General features: G+C 50.8%; 1 protein-coding gene across 5 annotated transcripts in view; it reads left to right on the top strand.

Annotated features, from left to right (window-relative positions):
* Positions 1 to 25,882, top strand: part of Prdm11 (PR/SET domain 11) — a 60,611-nt gene that overhangs the window by 2,370 nt on the left and 32,359 nt on the right. For 3 of the 5 annotated variants that reach the window (XR_004944735.1, XM_036184691.1, XM_036184694.1), the window contains exons 2-4: positions 18,291 to 18,415; positions 18,743 to 18,846; positions 19,308 to 19,570. Coding sequence is in view for 4 of the 5 variants with exons in the window: in XM_036184691.1 (XP_036040584.1) it covers positions 18,291 to 18,415; positions 18,743 to 18,846; positions 19,308 to 19,570 (492 nt within the window). In the remaining variant the exon portion in view is untranslated. Of the gene's footprint in view, positions 1 to 17,364; positions 17,727 to 18,290; positions 18,416 to 18,742; positions 18,847 to 19,307; positions 19,571 to 25,882 lie in introns of those variants that run through there. The other 2 variants (XM_036184692.1, XM_036184693.1) reach the window with 2 other exon arrangements.

The following is a 25,882-nucleotide window of genomic DNA, read 5'->3' on the forward strand; positions in this document are numbered from 1 at the left end:
CTCTGTGGTGGAGTAGGTTGGCAGGAAGATGCTTGTCACCTGCGGGTCCGGTGCTGAGAGTTGCATAGGGCTGATTTTTGTACCCCCCACCCCCCGCCCCACCCCGACTGTGGTCAGAGAATGCCAGAACAAATGGGTACTAAAGGAATTCAAGCCCGATTACTTCAGCGTACAGACACGTAAACTGAGCTCGGTGCCTACGTGGAAGAGGTCAGACTCACAGGCTCACAGCAGCCGGGTTTGACTTGTGTCTGTTCATAAGGGGACAGTGGGAGGCTTCCCTAACTGTGGTCACACCAGGGGCTCTCCCTCTGGCTGCCCTACCAGCTTCTACCTGAGCCCCTCTTGCAGGGATCTGGCTGCCTGTGTCCCGCTCCTTTGCTCCTCCTGCACTCTGGGAGCACACGATTACACCTGCTTCACCTCAGCATCCGTCCGTAGGGTTCAGTGTTGGGGAGCCGTCCAGAGGAAGAACTGGCAGGCTGGACAGTTCCCAAGTCATCATCTGGAGCTTGTCCTCAATCTGCTTCACAGGGCACCAGCTCAGATGCCTCACACAGGGGACACAGGAGGTTGACTGGCTGCCTTCGGAGCTGGGGAGCCATGCTGGCCCATCTGAGCAGGGTTCCCACTTACCTCCAGCTCACCGCCATCACGTGGAGCCACTTGCACGGTGTGACTGTCCCTTCTGACTGTCCAGGCTTTCCTGTGGACTCTTCTGTTTCTCTAAAGTTGGCTGAAATAAAAGTTGAGAAAGCAGCAGCAGCTGCCGGTTTGCCACTTACACTTCCGTCCTTCTTGTGGCCTCAGGGTGGAGCAGGCTCTGAGGTAATTATCTTGTGGGATCCTCTCAGGAAGTCCTGTCTTCCCTGGGCAGGATCCCTTCCTGTCTACGTCACAGTTTGTCACCTGTCCTACAAGAGTGCCACCCGGGAACAGTGACAGGAGGGTAGGCTTCGGGCTGGTTAGACTCCACACCGCAGCTGTGCCGCTGTGTTCAAGACACTTAACCTCTCTGAACTTCCATCTGAAAAGCAAAGGAAAACTGCTTCCAAGGTTGAAATACCACCTGCCAGAAACTTAGCCATTGTGCAAAAATGGAATGCATGTGGCTCAGCACAAGGTCCAAGAGGGTCCTGAGAGAATCAGGCACAGTTGGATCCAGGGACTCACACAATATCACACAATCTCTGTCCAGCCTTCTCTGTTCTCTTGTGTACTGAGGTGGGGTTGGGAATGGGGGGGGGGAGCACAAGCCTGGCAGCAGGTACCTCCATTCTGCATCCTTTTCCTAGTGAATTCATGTGAAGGTCCATCTCTCCATCCATTGGCTGGGCCTCCAACCTTGCTTCCTTGCACCAACCATTGGGTATTGCTGATCCAGTGTGCTGATCCAGGCTGTGATTGGTTGGTCCTCACATTCACACATCCAGCTAGAGAAGGGAGAGGCAAAGCAAGCCCACAGGCATGGCTGCTGACCCACGAGGACAGGGCTGGCGTTCAGTGTAGGTACCGCAGGCGCACAGGTCAAGAGGGTGTGAATGGGCTTCCTTCACTGGGTTTGGAAGACACCCGGGCCAGGGCACAGACATATGAGAGCTTCCCCCTCCTATCTCCTTCCTGGAGGCCTGTGAGGAAGGTCACCTTCCTGGCAGTGTGACAGCTCTGCAGAGCTTCACTCTTCTGAGCTTGTCAGCTCACCAGAGCAGCCCAACAAGCCCAGTTTGTCCCAAGGGTGTGACAAACAGTCATCACAACTGTTAGCGACCGTGTCACCGTGAATACTTGGCCAGCTTACCCGACATTGGCCCCCTTCATCTGTGAGCTCCAGTAGCTCACACTGCTTGCTTGCCCTCCTTTCGAAACAGAGCTCCTGTCCCATCATCCATAGGAAGGGCACAGTGAGGAGTGAGATCATGCCTACAGTAGGTGCCTGTGAAAGGCAGCGCCTCTGTGCCTCCCTCCAAGCCATGCTCTCGCTGTCAGCACACAGGCCTGTGCGTGAGTCCTTTCACCTACATGGAAGGGTGCTTACTGGGTTCTTCATACATGGTTGCCACAGGCACACATGTACACACACACACACACACACACACACACACACACACACAGAGAGAGAGAGAGAGAGAGAGAGAGAGAGAGAGAGAGAGAGAGAGAGAGTCATGGAAGTAAGCCCAGGCTCATAGTGTCAATACTAAAGTTCAAAGCTCAGAACAACTTTTTCACTAGCAGCTCAACACACAGAAGGATCGATCACCTGCATGGTAGACTAGCCACCAGGCCCTCAGATCACACTGGAGCATGGGACAAGACAGCAACTCCGTGTACAGTGGGTTGCTGTGTAGGGTAAGGACCTAGGGCTAAGGGCCCAGCACTAGAAAACAGAGAAGCCTGTCTTCAGGAAGCCAGCAGGTGCATGCCCATAGTCCCCTTGACTTACTTTATTACTGTGTGACCAGTGGCAGAAATGGTTTTGGAGACAGAAGACAGGAAGTCCTTACAGCCAGAGATGGTAAGCAGAGATGTTACAAGGATGCCCAGAACTCAGGTGGGCAGCCATCCCCCATCTTGAACATGCACTTGTACAAGCCCATAAAGAAGTCATGTTAGGCAGACTTTGGCTCAGGAAGTCAGGGGTGGAACCTAGGGTTCTGTTTCATGAGGTAGCTCCATGTGATGCCGACACTTGAGGGTTGTGAGCTCATCCTTTGGAAAAGAGGATGGAGACACTCTGGATGTGTTTTCATTTGAAGATTCCAGGTCGTGGCAATCAATACAGAGCCAACAAGAATGGCGAGGATGAGTGGGATGGACACAGAGGAGGAGACTGGAGAAGTGTAGGCAAGGCTGGGCCTCCAGCGGTCTTATGGACCATTCTTTGCCCACAGTGTGCAGGAGGCAGGGGCATGTTTGAGAGCTCTGCATTAGCCAGCGTTTCAGTCTCAACACTGCCTTGTGAAGGCCCCATACATGACCTACAGGGCACTTGCTCAGACCTCCTGGGATTCCTCATTAGCAGTGTGAGGGGAAGAGTAGGGGAGTCCAGAGGCCATGGTGTGGTGCTAGCGTTTGCCCAGCACAGGCAAGTTAGTGGTCTATGTGGGAATCCCTAATTATCCTCCAGAGAGCCACCGTGTCCAGGCCTGGGCCTCTCCTGGCCTGCCTAACCTCCTGCTTTAGCACCAGAGACTATGGTTTTCCCGGGTCTTAGACGGCCCAGCCCAGACACCTCTCACTCCTTGCGTCCTGCCCCTGGTCTGGATGACCCATATTTAGGATTCTGGAGCCTTGGAGGGTCTTGGGAAGTTATTTGGACCGCAGGGCTCTCCTTTACAGAGTGGCTGGGAAGCCCCCACTACCTCTGCTCCCCATGTGTGGCTAGGATTCTGGGCTAGTCATGGGGGAGAAGAAACCTGGCATTTACTTTTAAAACTTTTTTTTATTTATTTTTATTTTATGTGCATTGGTGTTTTTGCCTGCATGTACGTTTGTGTAAGGGTGTTGGATCCTCTGGAAGTGGAGTTACAGACAGTTGTGTGCTGCCATGAGGGTGCTGGGAATTGAATCCAGGTCCTTTGGAAGAGCAGCCAGTGCTCTTAACCACTGAGCCGTCTCTCTAGTCCCCATTTTTAAAACTCTCAGTATTGACAAACATTTTTATTACCTATCAAAGAGTGAATAAGAATTTCTATGTACTTGTCACCCAACCTCAGTTAATAATTCCTGGGCATTGCTGCTCTGTTTTAAGTTAAGAATATATCCTGCCGGTCTCAAATACAGTGAGATGCACTTCCTCCCTGGCTATTCATCTGCCACTGGCAACCGTCACTGCCCAGAGCCATCAGCACATAAGAATACATACATCTTAAGTACCAGACACATTCTGTGCATACTTCCAATGTCATTGTGTGTTTGAAAATACATTCCTTTATTTTTTTGGGTGCAAGTGTGTATATGTGTGGGTGCGCATGTGCCATGGTGTGTGGAGATCAGATGATAACTTTAAGAAGTCAGTGCACTCCTTCCACTGTGTGGGTCCGGGGATTGAACTCACCGGTCCAGGCAACAAAGGGCATTACTCACTGAGCTCTACATGTATTTTGCATAACAGCCTTACCAAGTCGAGGCTGCCTGTACCCACAGGCCCAGAGAGGTTCAGGCACTCCCCCAGCCACATCACAATAACTTGAAGCATCATGACAAGCACCTCTCATCAGCCATTCTGTTTCTTACTCAGATCCTGCTGTCACCACGGAGGAGGTCCTGCATCCGAGAGTCTGTTGTGTGTCCGCTTTGCACCAGGCCTTGTTCTGGCTGCAGAGGACACAGCAAGGAACAGAATAGATAAGCATCTTCATTTCCTGGAGTCTGCATTCTAGCTGGGGAGACCGGGGCCAATCTTATAAATAAATACCATCCAAGCTGGACGATGATGTGGTCTACAGAACGTGCAGCAGGAAGGAGAGAAGGAGACAGGGGTGATGCTATTTCATATGGGATGCCCAGAGATTTGACATCAGTCAAAGCCTGGAGGGCGGGGCAAGCCATGTGGACCTGCTGGAAAGAGCACTCTTTGCAGAATGCACAGCCAATGCCAAGGCTCATGTGAGCAGTGGGAGAACCATGAGAGATGAGGTCTCAGGGAATGGGGACAGCGTCCTGTGTTTATTTGTTCTGCCTGAGATGGTCACTTTGTAGGGTCTGTAGCAAGGGGCCCCTAGTGACAGGTTCTCCTTGACTGTGGGGCTGGGAGGGAGTCTGGTGGCTGAGGTCAGGCAGAGTAACTGGGAGGAGGGGCTTCCTTCTTTAGGGGCATGGCCTGGTGTGTAGATGTGTTATGGAGCTCACAAACCCTAGACAGGCTCGGGGGGGGGGGGAGAGAAATGGCGGGATCGAAGGTTGTATGTAACTTTAAAACTCTCTTTGTTTGGTGAGATCGGAGCCCACTGTGTAGAAGAGGCTGTCATTCTATTCAAGACCTGGATTACAGATGGGAGGCAGCACACCCAGCTTCTGTGCCTCTAGTAACGGCCCCAGTACCAGGCCCTCCCCCACACAGTACTTGGTGCTTACTCCCTAGAGGGGATGCCTCAGAGCAGGAGGTGGTTTCCAAGGCCCGGGTGGAGTGCTGCAGCCACCAGGAGCAAGCCTATCCAGAGGGGGCCCCATACCTGCAATGGGGCAGGGTGAGGCAAGAATGGGTGACAGCTGCTAAGAACAGAAACCCTGTCTGGACAGGCTTGAGAGAGGAAAGCAGGGTTCCAGGAAACGAAGAGGCGGCTGGCTTCCCAACCTGCTGACAGTCACCCTGGCTTCGCCCATTGAATCCCCCCTCCCCCAGTGTATTCAGCATCAACCAGCTCCCTGATCCTCCAGCCCCAACTGTGTCCACTAGTCCACCCACCTCTGACACTGGCTTCCCAGAGTGGGCACAGACCCCAGAGGACTGGGACTTAGTACCACTGGACAGCCACTACAGACTCCTCTTTCAGAATCCTGGGTGTCCAGGCTTCTCACCTCTGTAGAGCAGAGGCTTCAGGACCCTTCCTCAGTTTCCTCCATCCATGGGGTTGACGCATGGAGCTCAGGAAGTGGTGTTGCCCGCCATTCCTGGCTTATAGAAAGGGTGCAACCCAGACACTGCCAGGTGGAAGAACTGCATAGGGGGTGGTGTGCAGGAGGCCAAGGAGCGACTGGGCCCCCCCAACCCCCGTCCGTCACCCCGACTAGTGAACCTCAATGTGTTCACTAGTCTGACAGATCTCTGAATCTTCTGTGTGTGTGTGTGTGTGTGTGTGTGTGTGTGTGTGTGCACGCGCGCACGTGTGCGCGCGCTATGTGCAGTACATACATGTCCACACACTAGAAAGCACATGTGAAGGCTGGAGGTTGTTTTCTGTGTCTTCCTCTATTTCTCTCCACCTTATGTTTTGAGCAGGGTTTCTCACTGAACCTGGAGTTCGGTGTTTTAGTTAGACTGGGTAGCCAGCAAGTCCCCAGGATCCATCTGTCCCCTCCCTGTCTGCAACACTGACATTATAGACACATGACCCCATGTTCAGATTGTATGTGGGTGCTGGGAACTGAACTCAGTTCCTCATGTTTGCACAGTAAACACTTCACTAACTGAACTCCCCCCCCCCCAGTTCCACATTTTAAATTTTATTTAAATTTTCTGGTTCTGTTATGGGATCCAGTGCCCTGCATATGATAGGCAAGCATTCTGCCGTGAAATCACAACCAGCCCTGTTGAGGTTTTATAGGGTTTAATCTCCAGTTCTCATTCCCCTCTTCCAGAGGTCAGTAGGTGAGGCTGGAAGTTCTAGCCTTCTAAAGACTTGGGCTTTTTAGAGATCAGCCCTACCCTGAAGTTCTCTGGAGTCCCCACAATACACCTCATTAGCATAAAGTCAGGTGCTGGCCAAAGGGCTTCTTATGAATTACTAGAGACATTCTAGCTAGAGAGTGTGCCAGAAACCAAGGCCAAGGCCAAATATGTTTCTTGTCGTACCCCATGTCCTTCTGTCTGACAGCTGGCTTCATGGAAGGACATGCCCTGCAAAGTCCTCATCAGGGCTTGGCTCCCTTAGCAACAGTGGCTGTGGGCTTTCTCATAGAAGCCACAAAATAAACACCTTTCAGTCCCTTTGACTGCCCCCAAAGTGGGTCAGGTGTCTTCTCCAGAGGGGAATGCCATGTGTGGTGATATTCCTTAAAGGCCAGGCTCTGGCTGGAAGTGATGGCAGATACCTTTAATCCCAGCACTCAGGAAGCAGAGGCCACCCTAGTCTACAGAGCAAATTCTAGGGCAGCCAGGACTACACAGAGAAACTTGTCTTGAAAAAAAATGAACAGAACTGGAGAACTGGCGGGAGAGATGGCTCAGCCATCAGTTAAGAGCACTGGTGCTCTTCCAAAGAACATAGGGTCAATTCCCAGCACCCACATGGCAGCTCACAACTGTCTTTAACTCCAGCTCCAGAGTATCTGACACCCTCACACAGATATACAGGCAGTCAAAACACCAATGCACATGAAATAAAAATAAGGATATTAAATAAAAAATAAGGAAATAATTTTTTAAAAGAAAGAAAGAAAAATAAAATAAAAAGGCCAGGCCTCGTGTCCAGTCACAGCCACTGGGGAGACCATGGGGGTGCACCATTGGTTGACACGGGCAGCCCCCATTTCTAAGACTGAGAGTAGTAGGCCAGATGTTCCTGAGGGGAAGTGTGACACCAGAGCACGGCAAGCGCAGTGGGAAGCAAGCCCACAAAACACGGTGCCACTCTGAACCCCCTTCTCCAGGATTGCTCCAACCTCTGCCTCTCCAGTTCCCACAGACTGAGGAGTACACGTAGTACATTTTAGCAGACCTGCAGAAGGGACCACCCTGGCAGGACCACAGTGTTCTCCCAGACCCACCCAGCTGTGTTCCACGGATGCTCCTTGGAGGAAGCCCTGATCTGGCCAGTGCTCAGTTCCACAGCTGTTTCTGAGGTTTCTTGCCTTGGGGCCCCTGCAGAGATATTTCACCTTTGTTCTTATGTACATACTAGTTCATACAGAAAAAACACACGTACGTCTTACAAAATCATGGCCTGAGATATTTCTACAAACGCAGCCATGGAGCCAGCACCCGGGCCAAGAAATCAAGCCTGATTTTAGCGCCCTAGGAGCCATTTTCTGCCTATTCCAGTTGGTTCCAAGAATAGTTCTGAACTTGATCTCAGAATCACTTCCTCTTCATGTATATGTGACTCCAGACCTGACAGAAACCGTCCAAGGGAAGAAGGCTTTATTTTGGCTCATGGTTCACGGGATACAGGCCATCATGGTGGGGAAGGTGTGGCGGCTGGCGACAGCTAGAGTGAGGCCTGCTCACGTCTCAGTGACACACGGATACACTGTGTTGCAGAGAGACCTCAGTGGGACCTGGTAAGCCCCTGCCTTTAGGCTTACCCCTGTCTGCCGGAACCCACTGCCAAAGGTTCCATGCTTTCTCCGAACAGCGCTACCACCTGGGAACTAACTGTCCAAACCTCTGAGCCTTCAAGGGGGCGGGGCTCAGGGGCACTGCAGGTTAAACCATACCTGCTTCACAGCTGTACCTGGTTGTTTGATTTCTTAACTTTATATAAATCAGACCGCACAGAAAATCCTCTCTAGTGTCTGGTTGCTCTTCTCAGTGGTAGGGTTCAGCCATAGTGTATATGTGGCCATGGTTTGATTACTCTTTTCTGTGTGGTCTTCTAGTCACTAATGGATTCTATTATTTATTTGTTTGTTTGTTTATTTTTGGTTTTTTCAGACAGGGTTTCTCTGTGTAGTTTTGCTCCTTTCCTGGAACTCACTTTGTAGACCTGGCTGGCCTCGAACTCACAAAGATCCACCTGCCTCTGCCTCCCGAGTGCTGGGATTAAAGGCGTGTGCCACCACCGCCCGGCCTCACTTTATTTAGTACACTGATACGTGCTTGTCACCTCAGCTCTCAGGAGGCTGAGGCAGGAGGATCAAGAATGGGAGGCAGACTCAGAAACAAAAAGGAAGGAAACTCAGTGAGCGGTGTGCACTCCAGGAGGAAGCAGGGCAGAATGAGTGTGCGTGGTCCTTGGAGGCCTTTGCTTAGGATGCCCACAGCTAGCCAGCCCATTGATCTGGTCGACACACAACACTGTGAAGAGGATGGCTGCAGCAAGCAGACAGGTCCTTGAAAGTAGGATCATAAAGCAAATAAAGCCAGGAGGCTTCATGTTGGAAATACCAGCCCGCATTGCTCCGTTGTTATCCCTCATCCATCGAGCATGGGCCGAGCACCACTTTTGTGCTCAGCTTCTAATCTGGACCCCTTCCTTTGTCATCCTGGGGTTGGGTCTGAGTCTGTTGACAAATGGGAAGAAGGTCTTTAGAGCAGTGGTTCTCAACCTGTGGGTCTTGACCCCCCCCCTTGAGGGTCATATGTCAGATCTCTTGGATTTTATATATTTACATCATGATTCATTACAGTAGCAAAATTAGTTACCAAGTAGCAACAAAATAATTTTATGGTTGGGGGTCACCACAACATGAGGAACTGTATTAAAAGGCCGCAGTGTTAGGAAGGTTGAGGACACTTCTTCCTTCTTTCCCTCCCCTTTCTCCTCCTCTTCTTCCCCCCCCCCCCTCTTCTTCCTCCTCCTCCTCTTGCTCTTCTTCTTCATGCTGAGGTCCTTATCCAGATCTCCAAATGGGATTACTTTATCTTTTCATATTGCTTCCAGGCTCATTCCCCTTTCCATTGCAGTTTTAGACTCACCCCAAAACTGAGTGGACAGTACAGAGGTCCCATATGTCTCTGCTCCTTACTCACCACAGGGGCATGCCGATTTGTTTCAGCTGATGACCTCACAGTGACATCAGGGCCATTGTCCAAGGCTAGCATGAGAGTTCCCTCTTGGTACTGACGTCCTGTGCTTCTGAACAAATGGGTGACTGGATGTCGACCTGTATCTGCTGCAGAGTCGCTTCATGACCAGTCTAGTGTTCTGCGACTTTGTCTCTCCTTCCCTTTACTGTCTCCACAGATCTCCTTTCTCAGAGCGTCACATGTGGCAGTCGGACAATATGTAAACTTTTCCTCAGTGACCTTTTCTACTTAATAATAACATTTCATTTTCCTTCCATACGTAGAGCATGTGTTTCATGTCAGTCATGGCCCAGTAGCGAGTGTTCCATCCCATGCTCTGTATCAACTTCTCTCTGGTTTGGGAGGTTTAAATCACTTCTCTGTTTTTGCTATCATGGATCACATTGTAGGGGCCAGCTCTGCAGATCCATCTTTGCTGGAGGCTTGAATGTATCCTTACAGAGGATTCCTAGGTGGGGGATTTCTCATGCAGAGAACCGCCCTCCGGAAACGCTGCCCCACATCATACTCCAACCCATAGCATCTGAGTGGCTATTTCTCCTCACTCTTTGCAGTCCTCAGTATCACTAAGATTTGAAGATTTTTGTCAGTCAATTAATGGAGACATGATACTGGAAGGGGCTGCCTAGTACCGAGAAAGATCCTGATTATGAGCCAAGTTCAAGCCAAGAAGGGAAAAGAACTCTGATTGATTAGTGTTCTCTGCCATGGGTGCTACATCAGAGAGTATAGGAGACATACGCTTGTCATCTCTGACACCCAGCGCCTGAGTGTTAATAAGCTTTGATACTTTTCCATTGAGCATTTTAGCTGTTTATCACTTTTTTTTTTAAACAAATTGTTCATGATTTTTCTATTGAGCTAAGCATCATTATAGACTGATGAGAAATGTTTTTCTGTTAGGTGTAGTAACTTCTGTGAAGCTCCTCCCCTAAGTGCTCAAGATACAATAAATTAGGGTTCCCCACATGATTGACAAATGGTCTACCTCTGACCTATATCCCCATTTTTTTACTTTGTAAGCTAATATAAAGATACTTTAAAATTATTTTTTTTAATTTTTTATTGATTTTTTTGTGAATTTCACATCCTGCACCCCAATCCCACTTACCTCCTTTCCCCCCTATATCTGCCCTTGTAACTTCTCCCCCAAAGAAAACAAAAAATTAAAAAAAAAATAAGAATTAAAAAGTCTTGCCATGGTAGCTGTGGTGTGTCACACAGTGTGACCTTTTGCCTAAACAGTTTTACTTCAGATGTTCACTGCAGTGAGTCACTGGTGTGGTTCGAGGTCTTTGGCTGCCTGTGTCCTGGAGATCCTGCAACTCTGGTTCTGTAGGACTGGCCGCTTCACACGCTCTGACATTTCTTAGATGGAGGAGCTGTTGGGGTGGGCTAACTCAAAGCCCTGGATCTGGGCCTGGGTGGTAGCTGGGTGGTCAGCCCACCCAAATCTCCTGCGCCTGCCACCAGGGCCAGCTCTCCAGCTTTTCCCAGGTTAGGAGCAGGGTCAATTCTCCTACCTGCGGCAGCTGGCCAAAAGCAGGACCCAACCCCATTTTTAAATATCAGAAAAATTTCGCTAACCTCCCTTTAATATCTAATACACTGTGTGTGTGTGTGTGTGTGTGTGTGTGTGTGTGTGTGTGTGTATTGAGACATGATCTTACTGTGTTTTCATGGCTGGCCTTGAACTCATGATTCTCCTATCAACCTCCCAAATAGCTGAGTTTACCCAGTTTATTATACTTTTAAATGATACTAACATTTAAATAATAATAATTAATGTTAATAAAGTGATTATTATGGGCTAAACATTGTATGTGTAAACCTGACCTATGAAACAGAAATGTGTGGATAATCAGTCATTTGTCATTTGTCAAAGTTACACAACCTAGGTGTGGCCATGCTGGTATCAGTGACAGTATGTATGCTGGTGTAAGACTTCCATGAATTTAGCTGAGTGTGGTGGCACATAACTTTAATCCCAGAACTTGGGAGGAAGAGGCAGGTGGATCTCTGTGAACTTAAGGCCAGCCTAATTTACACAGTAAATTTCAGAACAGCTAGGACTATGTAGAGAGACCTTGTCTTTATTTAAAAAAAAAAAAAAAGGCTTCCATGAATTCAGCAACATCTTTTAATAAATTTATGTCATAGTGGTATTCTGTAGTAATCCTGGCACTTGAGAGACAGAGACAAGATTGTAAATTGGAAGCTAACCTGTGCTACATAGCCAGACTCTTTTGTTTGTTTGTTTGTTTGTTTTGAGACAGCGTCTCATTGTAGCTATGGCTGTCCTGAAACTCACTATGTAGACCAGGCTGGCCTCGAACTCACAGTGATCCTCTGTGATACCTTTGCTTCCTCAGTGCTGGGATTAAAGGTGTAGTCCACTACACCTGGCTCAGATACATATTCTCTCTCTGTGTGTCTCTCTCTGTCTCTGTCTCTGTCTCTCTCCCTCTCTCCCTCTCTCTGCCTCTCTCTCTCTGTCTGTCTGTCTGTCTGTCTCTCTCTCTCTCTCTCAAATAAACAGGTTAAAAAGGGCCTTTTGAATGTCATAGGAACATCTTCCCACCTTTGCAGGCTTATCTTACATGTAAATTCAAGGAATATTAATTATTCTGCTCACAGATAGTGCTTGCTGAGCATATAAACTCAAAAATTCAGGGACTAGAGAGATGGCTCAGGGGTTAGGAGCACTTGCTGCTGTTACAGAGTATCCAAGAGTGGTTCCCAGGACCACATCAGGTGACCCACAACTGTCTGAACTCCAGCTGCAGGGCATTTGATGCTCTCTTCTGGCCTCCATGGACACCTGTACATGCATGTGCATACCCAAGTGTGTATATATACACAAACACACAAATACAAATTTGAATCCAACTATTCCCTTTAATAATTCCACCACATCTCCATTCCTGCTCCTTTGATCTACTGTTTACCACCGCTAGCTAGTTGGTGGGTTGTGGTGATGCACATCAGTGCTCGGGAGATCGAATCAAGAGGGTTGCCACAAGTCTGAGGCCAGCTTGGTCTACACAGCAAGTATCAGCTCAGTTAGACTATGTAGTGAAATCCTGTCTCAAAAACAAACAACTTGGGTTGGAGAGTTGACTCAGCAGTTAGGAGCAACTTGTTGCTCTTGCAGAGGACTAGGGTTCAAGTCCCAGCATCCACATGGTGGCTCACAGTCTCCTGTAACTCCAGACTCAGAGGATCTGACACCTTCTGGCTTTCATGAGCACTGCACACACATGGTGTGCACGTATCCATGCAGGCAGAACACTCATACACATAAATCAATAAAGTAAAATAAAACTTTAACTCCTGACAAAATAACCTCAAAAAAGAGAACCCTTAATCAGATCTTTCCAGGAAGGGGAAACTGAGGCTTAAAGCGTAGGCAAAAGTTATCTCTGTTTATGGCACAAACAAGCCCAAGCCCCAAGGCTCAGGATTCCTAGCCCAGGTACACACACACACACACACACACACACACACACACACACATGTCTGGCCTTAAGTCCTTTTGTTATTCAAGGAGACATCAGAAGACGCAGGGTGGGTACCAAAGGGAACCGCAAACTCTCCTGGTGCCAGGCTTGAAGGAAGCCAAATGGGCACAGTCTCCTGATGCTCCAGGCCCCTGGCTGCCAGGCATTCTGGGATCCTGGCTCTCTGCCAAGGGTGAAAATGAGCTGCAGGCCTCTGGCCACTCTCTGCCCCTCTGGGGTTTGCATCTCATTGCTGAAGGTTGCACCAGGCTTAATCTCTGTAAGTGCAGACTCCAAGGAGCCAGGCTGCAGGGAGCAGTGCCAGCAGCTTGGAGTGCTCCATGAGGCTGCCCTCTGCTTGGGCAAGGAGGCCAGAGCAATATGCAGAAATGACTTTTCGAGCTTCATCTGGCCTGTGCCTTCCGGAGCCTGCTAAGACTAGTATGTCGGACCTGGTGAAGGTTACCAGCTCACGTTCTCTCTCTCCAAGTGTAGGTTCACTTAGTGACATCCTGTTCTCACCCATGTCCCCATAAGCCTTCAATTGAGACAGAATCAATTTCAAAGTAAAGGTACCAGTGACCCACTCCAGGGTTTAAATCACAGCACTCATACGAGTGAGGCTTGATCACAGCCTCTAGGCAGCTGGGCTTTCCCAAGAATGGAGAGGACCAATAGCTAGTAAGTAGATGTAAGATAATGACAGCAGGGACACCCTTTTTGATTTGTTTTTTTGTTTTGTTTTGTTTTGTTGTTTTTGGTTTGTTTGTTTTGTTTTTGCTTTTGTTTTTTGAGACAGGGTTTCTCTGTGTAGCTTTGCACCTTTCCTGGTAGCCCAAGCTAGCCTGAAACTCACAGATATTCTCCTGGCTCTGCCTTCCGAGTGCTGGGATTAAAGGCATGTGCCACCACCGCCCGGCTTTGATTTGTTTACCAGGAAGCTCAGAACTGAATGAATGCTCCATCCATCACTAACCACTAACAACAGATTATGATAATTTTGGTGCCTCATGGGTGCACATGGGAGAGCACGGTACATGTAGGACATGCTTGTCATCTCTGACACCTGGAACCTGAGTTCTGACACTTTGTTTGTTTCCTAAGCAACCTATTGTGTACAAGTTGAATAGTCTGAAAATCCCAAATCCGAAGTAAGTCAAAATCTGCCGTATTCAACAAATGATCAAATTTGGGAGCTTTGGGATTTGGTAAAGAGTGTGCCGGCATTCCAGTGTTGGGACACTCCCAGCTTGTGATCGAGCATCTCAGACAGCAACATCTAACCTGGGCGTGATTCTGTAAGAAAATGTAAAGTACCACATGCAAGCAAAAGCCACAGGCCTCTCTACTGGGAGGTGAGAACGCTGTCTGGTGACCATTGGAACTGGACTGTGTGCCCCTTGTCCTGAGTGTCCATTGTGACTCTCTCCTTCTCCATCTGACCCCTGCCGTCATCTCTGAGCAGCCGGTGAAACAAGCCCCTGTAAAGTGGTGGTACTGGGCTCTTCCCAAGGCCTCCCCTCAGTCTGTACCCTGTTTTCTCCCCCTGGGATGCCCTGGCAGTTAGGATTAATTCTGGCTTGTTCATGAAGACTCCTTAAGGCTTGGCAGGCGTGTCCAAACCTTTTGATGTTGCTACTCATGTGCTACTTCCACAAAGTTCATACTCCAGAGCCTTGCAAATCAATTAAACAAACAAACAAACAAAAATAAATAAAACTGGGCTGGAGAGATGGCTCAGTGGCTCACACTGCGCTTTCATGGGACTCACTCACTTCCCACTTCGTAGCACCTACATCGGGTGGCTCACAAGCACGTGCAGTTCCAGCTCGAGGGGATCCTACAACCTCTTCTGGTCTCCATGGGTACCTGCACCCACACATACAGCCTCTCTCTCTCTCTCTCTCTCTCTCTCTCTCTCTCTCTCTCTCTCTCCTCTCTCTCCCCTCTCTCTCACTCTCTCCTCTTGCTCTCTCTCGCTCTCTCATGCACACACATACACACAACTAAAAATAAACTAAAATCTATAAAGTGTTCTTAAAATATTTTAGATATATTTATTTTTATCTTGTGTGTGTGAATGTTTTGCATGCATCTGTGTCTGCCCACCACATGCATGCCTGGTGCCCATGGAGGCCATAAGAGGGCACTGGATTCCTAGAACTGGGGCTACAGATGGTTGTGAGCTGCCAGTGCTGGGAACCAAACCTGGGTCCTCTGGAAGAGCAACACATGCTCTTAACTGCTACACCGTCTCTCCAACCTCTATACAAGTTCTTTAATAAGAAAAGAAAATCTCATGATGTCTTTTAAGTTGATGGTTCTGTGTTAGCCATCTTGGGACGCATGTCCAGGAGAAAGGCACAGTGACTATCTTGAGTGCTCATACTTTAAGACTTACTATAAGAACTGGGCTCCCACATTCCTGAATCTGATTCAGCTGTGCCTCTCATGGCCCTAGACCCTCAGTGCCAGCCTCACCACCCTCCTTACCACACACTTGTCTGGCTGCATGGGGAAGGAGAGGCGAACAAAACTCCCCAAGCTGTCTTTCCTAGAAGTCTCTTGTGGAACTGTCTATGGGGCCGCTGGGACACAGAGGACAGTGCATTTTGACCTGGATCATTTGATCATTAATTCATTTGGCAGATGTGTACTCTGGTGGGAGCAGGGTGGGGCTGAGACTAGAGTGGGACAAGGCAGGTGCTTAGAGTGCAGAATTCACCGAGATCCACTCCCATGCCTCACAGACTCCCTGGGAATGAAGGTCCCTTTAAGTTCATGCCCTAACCCCTGGTGTATATTTTCCTAGCCTCCACATATTTCCTAGCATTTTTTCCTGGCACCTGTTACAGGTGTTAGGAAGTTAGTGGTGAGTCAGAGTGCCTGTGAAGCTACTTGTCCTGCCCCCAGGGAGCTAGCTAGAGGCCATTATACAGAAGGCAGGTATGGTCAAATACGACCGAGACTAGAAGAGGTACTACTGGAGTCAGAGGGCAGTGAGGAGATGGGTGGAGACGCACCTAGTCCCCAGGCATGTGGCTGGTGGAGCACCCAAGAGCGGGAGGAGGGAGCACTGCGCAAAATGGTCCTAGGCTGTGTGCTCTCAGAAAGCACCAGAGATTGTCATTGATTGGCTGAAAAGAGAAATCCAATCTAGTGGAGACTGTTCTAAGCTGCCCTTGTTGGTGTTGCCTGGCTATGTTCTCATCAGCTTTCTTACTTGCTTTTCTTACTCTTTCTTTTTCTTTCTTTCTTTCTCTCTCTCTCTCTTTCTTTCTTTCCTTCCTTCCTTCCTTCCTTCCTTCCTCCTTCCTTCCTTTCTGCCTTCCTGCCTTCCTTCCTTCCTATTGTTTTTGTTTGTTTGTAGTTAGGGTCTCACTATGTAGCTCTGGCTGTACTGGAACTCACTAAGTAGATTAGGATGGCCTCTAACACACAAAGATCCGCCTTACTCTGCCTCCTGAGAGCTGGGATTAAAGGCGTGCATCACGTGGCTCCTGATCAGCTTTCTGTGCCTCCTATAGCCTCCTCCAAGTGTACTTGTCCCTGTCACCCACCACATCTGTGATGGAATCTATTATTAGCTACATTTTGGTGCAAGGAGAGAACTGACTCCTGCAAGTTGTCTTCCGGCCTCCACATGCATGCTGAGGCATGGCCCCACTCCACACTAAAGTAAATAAATAGATATACCACCTTGTAGATGGAACCTTCCTGCTGTATCCTCACAGAGAGCCCCGTGTCGTGTCGTGTCAACACTCCCTTATGAGGGCAACTGACCCTAAACATCTTATCCAGTCTTTGTGTCCTTTCCAAATAGACACAGTGGGATTTGGGACTTGAACATAGTGGAGCGTCAAAGGGCAAATGTTTAGCGGCTAACACCTGCCCCGTGGCTGCACAGTGTGTGATTGAGACTTGAACTCGGTTCTCCGGAGTTCAGACTGCTCCCCGATGCAGGGCTTGTGGGACTCCTGCCCGTGCAGCTGCATCCCGGTCAGCCTGCGTGACCTTGGGCCAGTCCCTTCGCAACTTCCAACCCTCGGCACCCCTTTCTCCGCGGGTGGCTGGGCAACCATCGCCAGGGCCGGGAGGTGGAGCAAAACGCGGTGCTCGCACCCCGGGCGGCGCAGGTGGCGCAGGGCGCGGTGGCCGAGGTGGGTGTCGGCGGTGGCGCTGCGGAGGCTGCTGCGGGCCGCGCGCGACCGTCCGCGCGTGAACCCGGGACTGTCCCCTCGGCGGCCGCCCCCTCCCGCCGCTCGTGTCCTGCGCGCCCCGCGCCCCTCCCGGCCGCCAGCCAACTGCGTGCCCCCGGGGCCGGCAAGAAGCCACATGCCCCCGCAAGGAATGCCGGGCTGCCGGGAGGGCGGGGGGCGGGCCGGGCCGCGGCGCCCCGCCGCGAAGGTGGGTGACGGCCGGGGCGCCGCCCCCGCGCACACTTTCCCCGCGGGTCACAAGCGCGGCCGAACGGCGGCCCCCGGGCTGGAAGCAGGGCGCTCTGTCCCCTGCGGTCCCCTGCGCGCGCCCCCCGCGTCCCGGCTTGCAGGAGGGGCAGGCCGTGCCGCTCCCCCACCCCTCCCGCCGCCGCGGGCTTTGGGGCCCCCGGTGGGGAGCAAGGGGCTGGTGAGCCGAGGAGCAGGGGTGTGGCCAGCGGGGGCCCTGGGGAGTGAGTCACACACACACTCTGCTCGCCCAGTCCCGGGGCCCAGCACGGTCCCAAGGCCGAGCTACTGCACAGTCCGCCCGAAGAAGAGTGTCCGGGGGTCTGGCATGAGGACCGTGGGGAGGGGCTGCAGCCGGGTTCTGTGGTGCGGGCGGTAAGCATGCTCTGGGGACACTCCCCCCTGGAGAGATGGGTGGGCTCGGAGTCAGGACTAGCCCTGGCTGGCACACAACCAGCTCCCCAGGCCCGCCTGTACCTGCTATGAGCTGCCCAAGGGGCCTGGCTTCTTCCTCCTGGCAGCCCCTCACTCGGGGCCTCACAGCCAGCCATGCAAAGCTCATTTCAGCTTTCCACTCCCTCGGGCCCCCCTTGGCAGAGTTTGTCAGGTTCTTAGGGGATCCTTGTGTCCTTTGGACTTAGTGTTCAGGCTGTGCTTCCCAGGCCCGTCTCCTGGCCTGAGCTGCCCCTGGGCCCTGACCCCATGGGGCTGGTGGCTCCAGTCGTCCCCAGGACCAGCCCTGGATAGAAATGGCATTTCCTCTTGGCCAGGCTACAGCTGTTTTTGTTGTCTGAGTTCTCAAGCGCTTCCTCTGGGGATGGCAGGGAGGGTAACCAGACTCCTAGGGACCCCTGCTCTCCCTCCCAGCCACTCACCCCTCTTCCCCTGTCTCTTTGATCTTCTTCCTGTGCTGGTCCGGCCTCCCTTGCCTGTCCCCAGGACAGAATGACCGAGAACATGAAGGAGTGCTTGGCCCATACCAAGGCGACTGTAGGGGACATGGTGACAGTAGTGAAGACAGAGGTCTGCTCACCACTCCGGGACCAGGAGTATGGCCAGCCCTGGTGAGGCCCCTGGGTGGTGACTTGAGGAGGGAAGGGTGGGTGGCTGGGCTGGATTGGTTGGGGATCCAGGGGATGGCCACCTTCCTTACTGGGCAGCTCCTGGGGTCAGAGGTGAGCAGGCACTAGATGAGCTTGGGCAGAATTTCTCAGGGCCCAACTCTCAGGGCTTCACATGCCCCACCACTCCTGCAGCGGATGACCCGCCCGTTGGAGTTTATTGCCCATCTACAACCCCCTGCCTCTTGGACAGGTGTCCAGCCTGTCTTCCCCCTGCAATGTCTCTGATGGCTTCTTTGCTTTTCTTCTGTGGGCCCTGGCCCTGGCCAGCTCTAGGAGACCAGAGCCCTCTTCCATGGAAGTTGAACCCAAGAAGTTGAAGGGAAAGCGTGACCTCCTTGTGACCAAAAGCTTCCAGCAAGTGGACTTCTGGTGTAAGTGGAGTTGAGACTCTAGGTGGCTCTTCCCTTCACCCCATACCCCACCTGCCCCTGGTCTGGAAATATTGTGCCAGAGTTCCAATGAGAGGCGTTCACCCGGGCACACCAGGGCTCAGCAGCCTCTCTTAGGTCTTAAAGCCCACAGATGTACAGTGGCACTTCCATCTCAGGCCTATGGCCCCAGAGCCATTTTTTTTTCTTTCTTGAGACAAAAGCCTTGACATTGGCAGCGTGTCCTTCAACCCCCCAGGGAGGATCATCGGTTATTGCTGCTGATGGCCCTGGGCCTGAGGCTGGCTGAGCAGATCTAGGGATGGGAGGCCTGAGCTACATGCAGTGTGGTTTCCATTGCTCTAAGTGGTCCTCAGTGCAGCCCCTGGTAGTTTCCTCAGCCACTGCGGGACGTCTTACATGGCACCACCACTGAACTTCTGCTCTTCTTCACATCCCTCCAGTCTGTGAGTCCTGCCAAGAGTACTTCGTGGATGAGTGCCCGAACCACGGTCCCCCTGTGTTTGTGTCTGACACACCAGTGCCTGTGGGCATTCCAGATCGGGCAGCCCTCACCATTCCACAAGGCATGGAGGTGGTAAAGGAACCTGGTGGGGAGAGCGATGTGCGGTGTATAAATGAGGTCGTCCCCAAGGGCCACATCTTTGGCCCCTATGAGGGGCAGATCTCTACCCAGGACAAGTCAGCTGGCTTCTTCTCGTGGTTGGTGAGTTGTCCCCTGTACTATTCCTTGGGAGAGGCTGATAGGGGACTTGGAGGGAAACCAGCAGGGGATAATTTATGCCCACACAAGTGCTCTTCTGTGGTTACCTATGGCTACATGGATGATGGATCTTGCTATCCTCTTGCCCCAGCCATGTGGCCTTTGTCTTTTGGTGCCCAAGGGCCATGCTAAGGGATCCCACCTCGGTAGCAAGCAGGTTAGTTATCACCAGGTAGAACTTACGGCTAATTTTCCCAAGTATCCTTGTGTGCTTGTGCATGTGAGTATGCCTGTGTGTGTGTGTGTGTGTGTGTGTGTGTGTGTGTGTGTGTGTGTGTGTACCCATGCATGTGCATCTGGCTGTCCATTCAGTAGTATTTCAAATACCTCTTCCAAAGTGGAAGATTCATAGCTGGGGACTGCAGGGCCGTAGAACATGATATTTGGCTCAGAAAATGGGCATGCCGGGTGCTGGAGGGAAGGCTTTCCACAAGACAGACATGGTTCCATTCTTGGGAACAAATGGTCTCATGGGAAGACAAGCATTGAACAAGCATGTACAAGTGGGTATTGACACCCGAGAGGGAGCAGAACATACTCTGGGACACTGTGCTTGTGTTACCTGGAACCTGCACCGGGAATGTCCACAAGCTTTGTTGTTTACTGTCTAATGACTTTGAATGTGTTACATCTCTCGGCCTGTTCCGTGGCACAAGGCTAATGAAAGCTGCTGGAGAAGATTCCTGTTGGCCTTGCACCGTTCTGGGGAGTGGCATTGCTAAGACACTTGTCATTGCTTGATATTACTGCCATTGGCCTGTGTGGTGGTTTGAATAGGAATGCCCCCCATAGACTGGTGGGTTTGAATGTTTGGCCCATAGGGAGTGGCATTGTTAGGAGATGCGGCCTTGTTGGAGGAGGTGTGTCACTGTAGGGTCTCCTATGTTCAAGCTGTACCCTGCGTGGCACAGTCTCCTGCTTCCTGGGGATCAAGATGCAGAACTCTCAGCTCCTTCTCCAGCACCGTGTCTGTCTGCATGTTGCTTCTCGACATGATAGTAGACTGAGCTTCTGAAACTGTAAGCCAGCCCCAATGAAATGTTTTCCTTTATAAAAGTTGCTGTGGTCATGGCGTCTCTTCACAGCAATAGAAACCCTAACTAAGGCAGCCTGGTTGGGTTCCTTCAGTCTAAGGCTTGGAGAATGAATCACAGCTGGTCTTGGAAGAGGGCTAGAACTTCGTTCCGTGCAGACAGAAGAGATAGGGAAGAAGTCTGCTGTGGTGGCATTGGAAGTTAACAGAGAAGATGGTAGGGGTGGTGTGGGATGCATTTCCCAAGCCCAAGGACTGAGGGAAGCTGGTGTTGTGGCCAAGCAGAAGTGTGGCTAGATCAGGATGTGGCACTGAAAGTCTTGGTCTTAGGGAGGAGGCTGGGGAGAGGGTTCATGTCAGATGAGTATAGTGATGACTTGAGATGAGGTCTGGAGGTGGGCGAATCTGAGAGATTCATGAGGGAGAGCACTGAGGTTGGTGAGATGGGCCGAGTGCCAAAGTGAGGATCAGGGGCTTTCACAAACGTGAGGAGGGATTCCTAGGATGGCTCATAGAGGAGAGGCAGACTGGGGGGGGGGGGCAGTGTCATGGGATGGTAGAGGAAAGCAGCAGGCCCATTCACACCACTTCTCTGCCTCTCCCTGAGCATCTCCTTGGTGCCAGGACAGATCAGATGTGAGTCCTACCTGCATGGGCAGGAGATGGAACTAACCAAAAAATACTGAAAATACACTGGCAGGTGTTAGTGAGATAAGGAGCTAGGAGAAAGTAAAGAGCCAGAGGAACCCATGTGACACTGAGCTGGAGGAGCATGCCACCTGTGTTAGTCAGGGTTCTCTAGAGTAATGGGATTTATAGAATGAATGAATATAGAATTAGTTTCTCTCTCTCTCTCTCTCTCTCTCTCTCTCTCTCTCTCTCTCTCTCTCTCTGTGTGTGTGTGTGTGTGTGTGTGTGTGTGTGTGTGTGTGTGTGTGTGTGTGTGTATCTTAGCTGGAGATGTCTTTATAAGCTGGATGTCTTAGCTGGTCGTCAGTGTATGCCAGATCCTGAAGTAGTAGGCTCTAATGCCAGTAACTTGCTGGCAAGGTGAGGGCTAGTGGCAAAGAGCAAAAGCTTCCTTCTTGCCCGTCCTTACATAAGCTTCCAGCAGAAAGCATGACCCAGATTAGAGGTGGGTTTTCCCACCTCAAAGATCCAGATTAGAAATGGATCTTACCACTTCAAATTAAAGAAAAATCCCTCACAGGTGTTTCCTTCCACATTTCGGTTTGAGTTAATTCCAGATGTAGTCGTGTTTGTAGATGGCTAGTAGAGATGGATGGGACCCAGCTTCAGTGTCAAGGGACTTCAACAGTTCATAGTCCAGAAGGGAGCATGGGAGAGAGTGTGACTGGAGGAGAAGCAGGCCAGGAGAATGGCCTGTCTGCACAGCAAGAAGAGAGCTCTAAGGCTGCAGGACCAGTGGGTCTCATGCGGCTGGGAAGCCCAGGACGACAGGGCTCACAAGTGTCTGTTGGATCTTGTGCCCGCAAGAGCATTGTGACATTAGCAGGGGTACTAGGCCTCAGCCTGGGATTTCTGTACCCACATGGTATTGGGTAATACTGTCAGCTCAGGGTGGGTGCATGCTTCTGGTACCTAGAGACAGTGGCGAGGGTCAGTGTTAAATGATGTGCACTGCCTAAGACTGCAACCCACAGCAAAAGCTTATCAGTTGCCCCCCCCCCCAGGAGAGGGCTGGAGCTGGGCACCTGATTAGCATAGAGTTGGCCAGTAGAACAGCTTCTCAGAAATTTGCTTAGAGCTCAGAAGTGGAAAAGAGAGATAAGAGAGGTAGATGGTGATTGGAGGAAGCCACTGGGGTCAGCGGAGCTGTTACTAGGGAGAAGTTGGCATCAGCATCCTTACGGCCAGCAGAGGAACGCTCTGGAAAGAAGCTGTGAGGATGAGGGAAGAACACCAGCCATATGCATTTGTAGCACCTCTAGAAGGCTCTGAAGAAGCAACTGGGTATGGAAAGGGGTAGGTCAGCATATTTTCCATCACCTAAGGGACAGCCCAGGTAGGTAGGTGTGGGAGGCCAAATAATGGCTCTGTGAGGATTAATGTTAATTGCCAACTTGGCAGGATCTTGAGTCTCCTAGGAGACAAGCTTCCAGGGGATTACTGAGCCCCTGGCATGCCTGTGGGGGATTATCTTGATAGATTGATTGATGTGGGAAGACCCATCATAATTGTGGGTGACAGCATTCCCTAGGCCGGGATCCTGGATTGTATAAAATGGAGAGTTGAGCACAGGTGTTCCCTCCTAGATTGTGGATGCAATGCAGCTAGCTGCCTCGAGCTCTTGCCCAAGAGACTTCCCCATCTTGATAGACTCGGGAATTGTGAGCCCAAGTGGCCCTTCCTTCCTTAAGTTGGCTTTGTCTGAGTATTTTATGACAGAAATGAGATTAAGATAGGTTCCGTAGTGCCCTCATCCCCAGAACATGTGGCCTTTTTGGTGGTAGAAGGTGCTAGCATCTGTGGTCACAGTGAACATCTTGAGACAGGGAGATGATCTTAGGTTTTCTGGTTGGGTTCAAGGAAATTACAAATTTCTTTCTTGGAGGGAGACAGGAGGGTGAGGGTTAAATCAGACATGGGGACATGGTGTCTGCTGGACTCCCAGAAGTGGAGGAGTCTGGGAGCGGTGAAACAGCTGAGGTGCCTATTAACCCATCAGAGTGGACTCTGGCCACCAGTGTCTCCCTCAGTCCCTACCTGTTACAGGGTCCTCCGGGCTAGCATGCCCTACCCCCTATCCTGAACTCTCCAGTCCAGGGGCTGGGCTGGGCCCCCTTTCCCAGATTTTCTTTTCTATATAATCCAGCCATTTTGGCTAAGTGGTCCTTTTGGCCTCTTGGTCTCCTGGTTCTGTTCTGGCCTCTTGGTTCTGGTTCCTCTCTCTTTCTTTCTCGTCCTCCGACTCTCTCATCTCCCTGTTCAGTCTGGACCCTTCCAGCCTTTGCCTGTGATCTCTCTTATATCTATAATAAAAAATTCAGTCCCTCAGGAGCAATCATGTCCTCCTTTTATTTCTTTTCTTTCCTCCTATGCTGGTGGCCTATAGATGTGGAGAAATAGGTGATAAGACAGGTTCTTGATTGGAAGAGTTCTGACCTCCAGAATTGTAAAAGAATATATTTTCATTGTTCAAAGAGAGAGAGAGAGAGAGAGAGAGAGAGAGAGAGAGAGAGAATGTGTTTTCCTGCAGCAATAGGAAACATAGACTGATGGAGGAGGCATGCGTGTCAGGGACATTAGCTGAAAAAGTGCAGGGTGGTAGATGGAGGTGGCTAGGTCACATGGCAGGGATTTGACCTTCAGAATCTCTAGAAGTGAGTGATACCAAAGACTTGAAGAGAATGAGTGGTCAGTAAGGCTCAAGAAAGCAAGAACATAAGAACGTGTGTTTGTGTGTGTGTGTGTGTGTGTGTGTGTGTGTGTGTGTGTGTGTGTGTGTTTATCCCACATATGTCGGGGGTGGTGGCTGTTTGGACCTCACTGGGGAGCCCAGGGAGCAGCTTGGCCTATTTAGATGATAAATGAGAAAGGAAAGAAAAGATCTGAACCATGATTCTGATTTGGGGCTGGAATCTGGAAACCCTGCATGGTAAATAAACTCCACTCATTTGTCAAATCCTGTCCCCAAGCTTTCCTTGCTATTAGCTTTTTCTTGACCATTTTTCTGGTTTCAGAAGCCCTGGCCCCATCCAAGAACACATGTTTGCAGTTATAGAGATGGCTCTATTGCTAAATGCTTGCTGTATAGGCATGAGGACGTGAGTTGGATCTCCAGAACTCATGTAAAAAAGCAAGTTGTGGTGGCTAACTCTTGTAATCCCAGTATTGGGGAGATGGAGGCAGGCAAATCCCTAGATCCCTGGCCTGCCGCTTTAGCCAAATGAGTGAGCTCTAGGCCAGTGAGGGACCTTATGTCAAAAAAAAAGGTGGAGTGGTCTTGGGGAAAGACACCTGTTGTTGACCTCTGGCTTCCAAAGCCACTCATATATGGGCACGCGCGCGCGCACGCGCACACACACACACACACACACACACACACACACACACACTACTGTTTTGTGCACAATAGTGCAATGGCATGTGCACACAGCCCTCCAGGGAATTTGGAGCCTGATCATAACACATACAACCCTTAGTGCTTACTGAGCTGCTGACACCTGGCCAGGGGTGGACTTGGCACTCAAAACATTGCTCATGCTTCTGCAGTGTTCTTCCTGTGACACAGTGTATTTATTGTCATCCTACTGGGGGTGATATGGGCCACTGCATGCAAGACTAAGCAGCTAGGCAGAGCTACAGTGGGTTTCAGGCCCGTTGCTATCTGGCTGCAGAGCCTACCTCATCTTGGTCCTCTCTATCTCCCTTCCTTCTGGGCCTTCCCTTCCTGCTTCTCTTGATTGGGTCTTTTCTGCTCTTTCCTGCCCAGCATCAATTCTCTCCCTGATTCTACTCAACTGGAGGAGAGCTGGCCCCACTGTGTGCTGACTGCAAGTGAGGCTCTGGGTTCCTAGGGATGGAAAGCCGCCCTCCACTGCCTGGCTGCCCTGGCATGAGCTGTACACTCAGTTCTGACTGCTTTGACAAGATACGCCCCTTCCTCTGCTCTCTCAGCCTAGTGGAATTTATCCTGCTGTAAATCATGGATCAAACGTGCCCCACCCCCAGGTCCTGCAGGCCAGGACAGTGCTGCAGGCCCCAGGTGCTTCGAGTCACTGTGTGACCCTGTGGTTTGGGAAAGAGGCAGAAGAAAGAGGAGGCAGCCAAGGTGTCTATTTTAAGTTTGTCATCCAGTCCATGTTTTGTTCCAGAGAGGATATAGGGCAGCCAAGCCAGGTGTGTAAAATAGACCACAGTGGGGTACTACAGCTGACAGAGAGGAAAGAAAAGTGGGGAATCTCACGTTGGGGGCCGGAGTTAACAGGCTGAGTCTCAGGGGGCTCAGAGAAGCACAGAGGAGGAGACATTTCAGACAGACTGGAGTGTGTGTGCATGGGTGTGTACAGGTGAGCAAGTGCTTTGTGTGTGTGTGTGTGTGTGTGTGTGTGTGTGTGTGTGTGTGTGTGTGTCCTGTCCAAACCTTTTTATAGTGTAGTTTGGGGGCTGGGGAGGTGGCGTAGCAGTTAGGAGCACTTGCTGCCCTTCTAGAAGACCCGCATTTTGTCCCCAGCACTTGTCTAGCAGCAGCTCACAAC

Source organism: Onychomys torridus, chromosome 4 (assembly GCF_903995425.1).
Source record: "Onychomys torridus chromosome 4, mOncTor1.1, whole genome shotgun sequence".
NCBI lineage: Eukaryota > Metazoa > Chordata > Mammalia > Rodentia > Cricetidae > Onychomys > Onychomys torridus.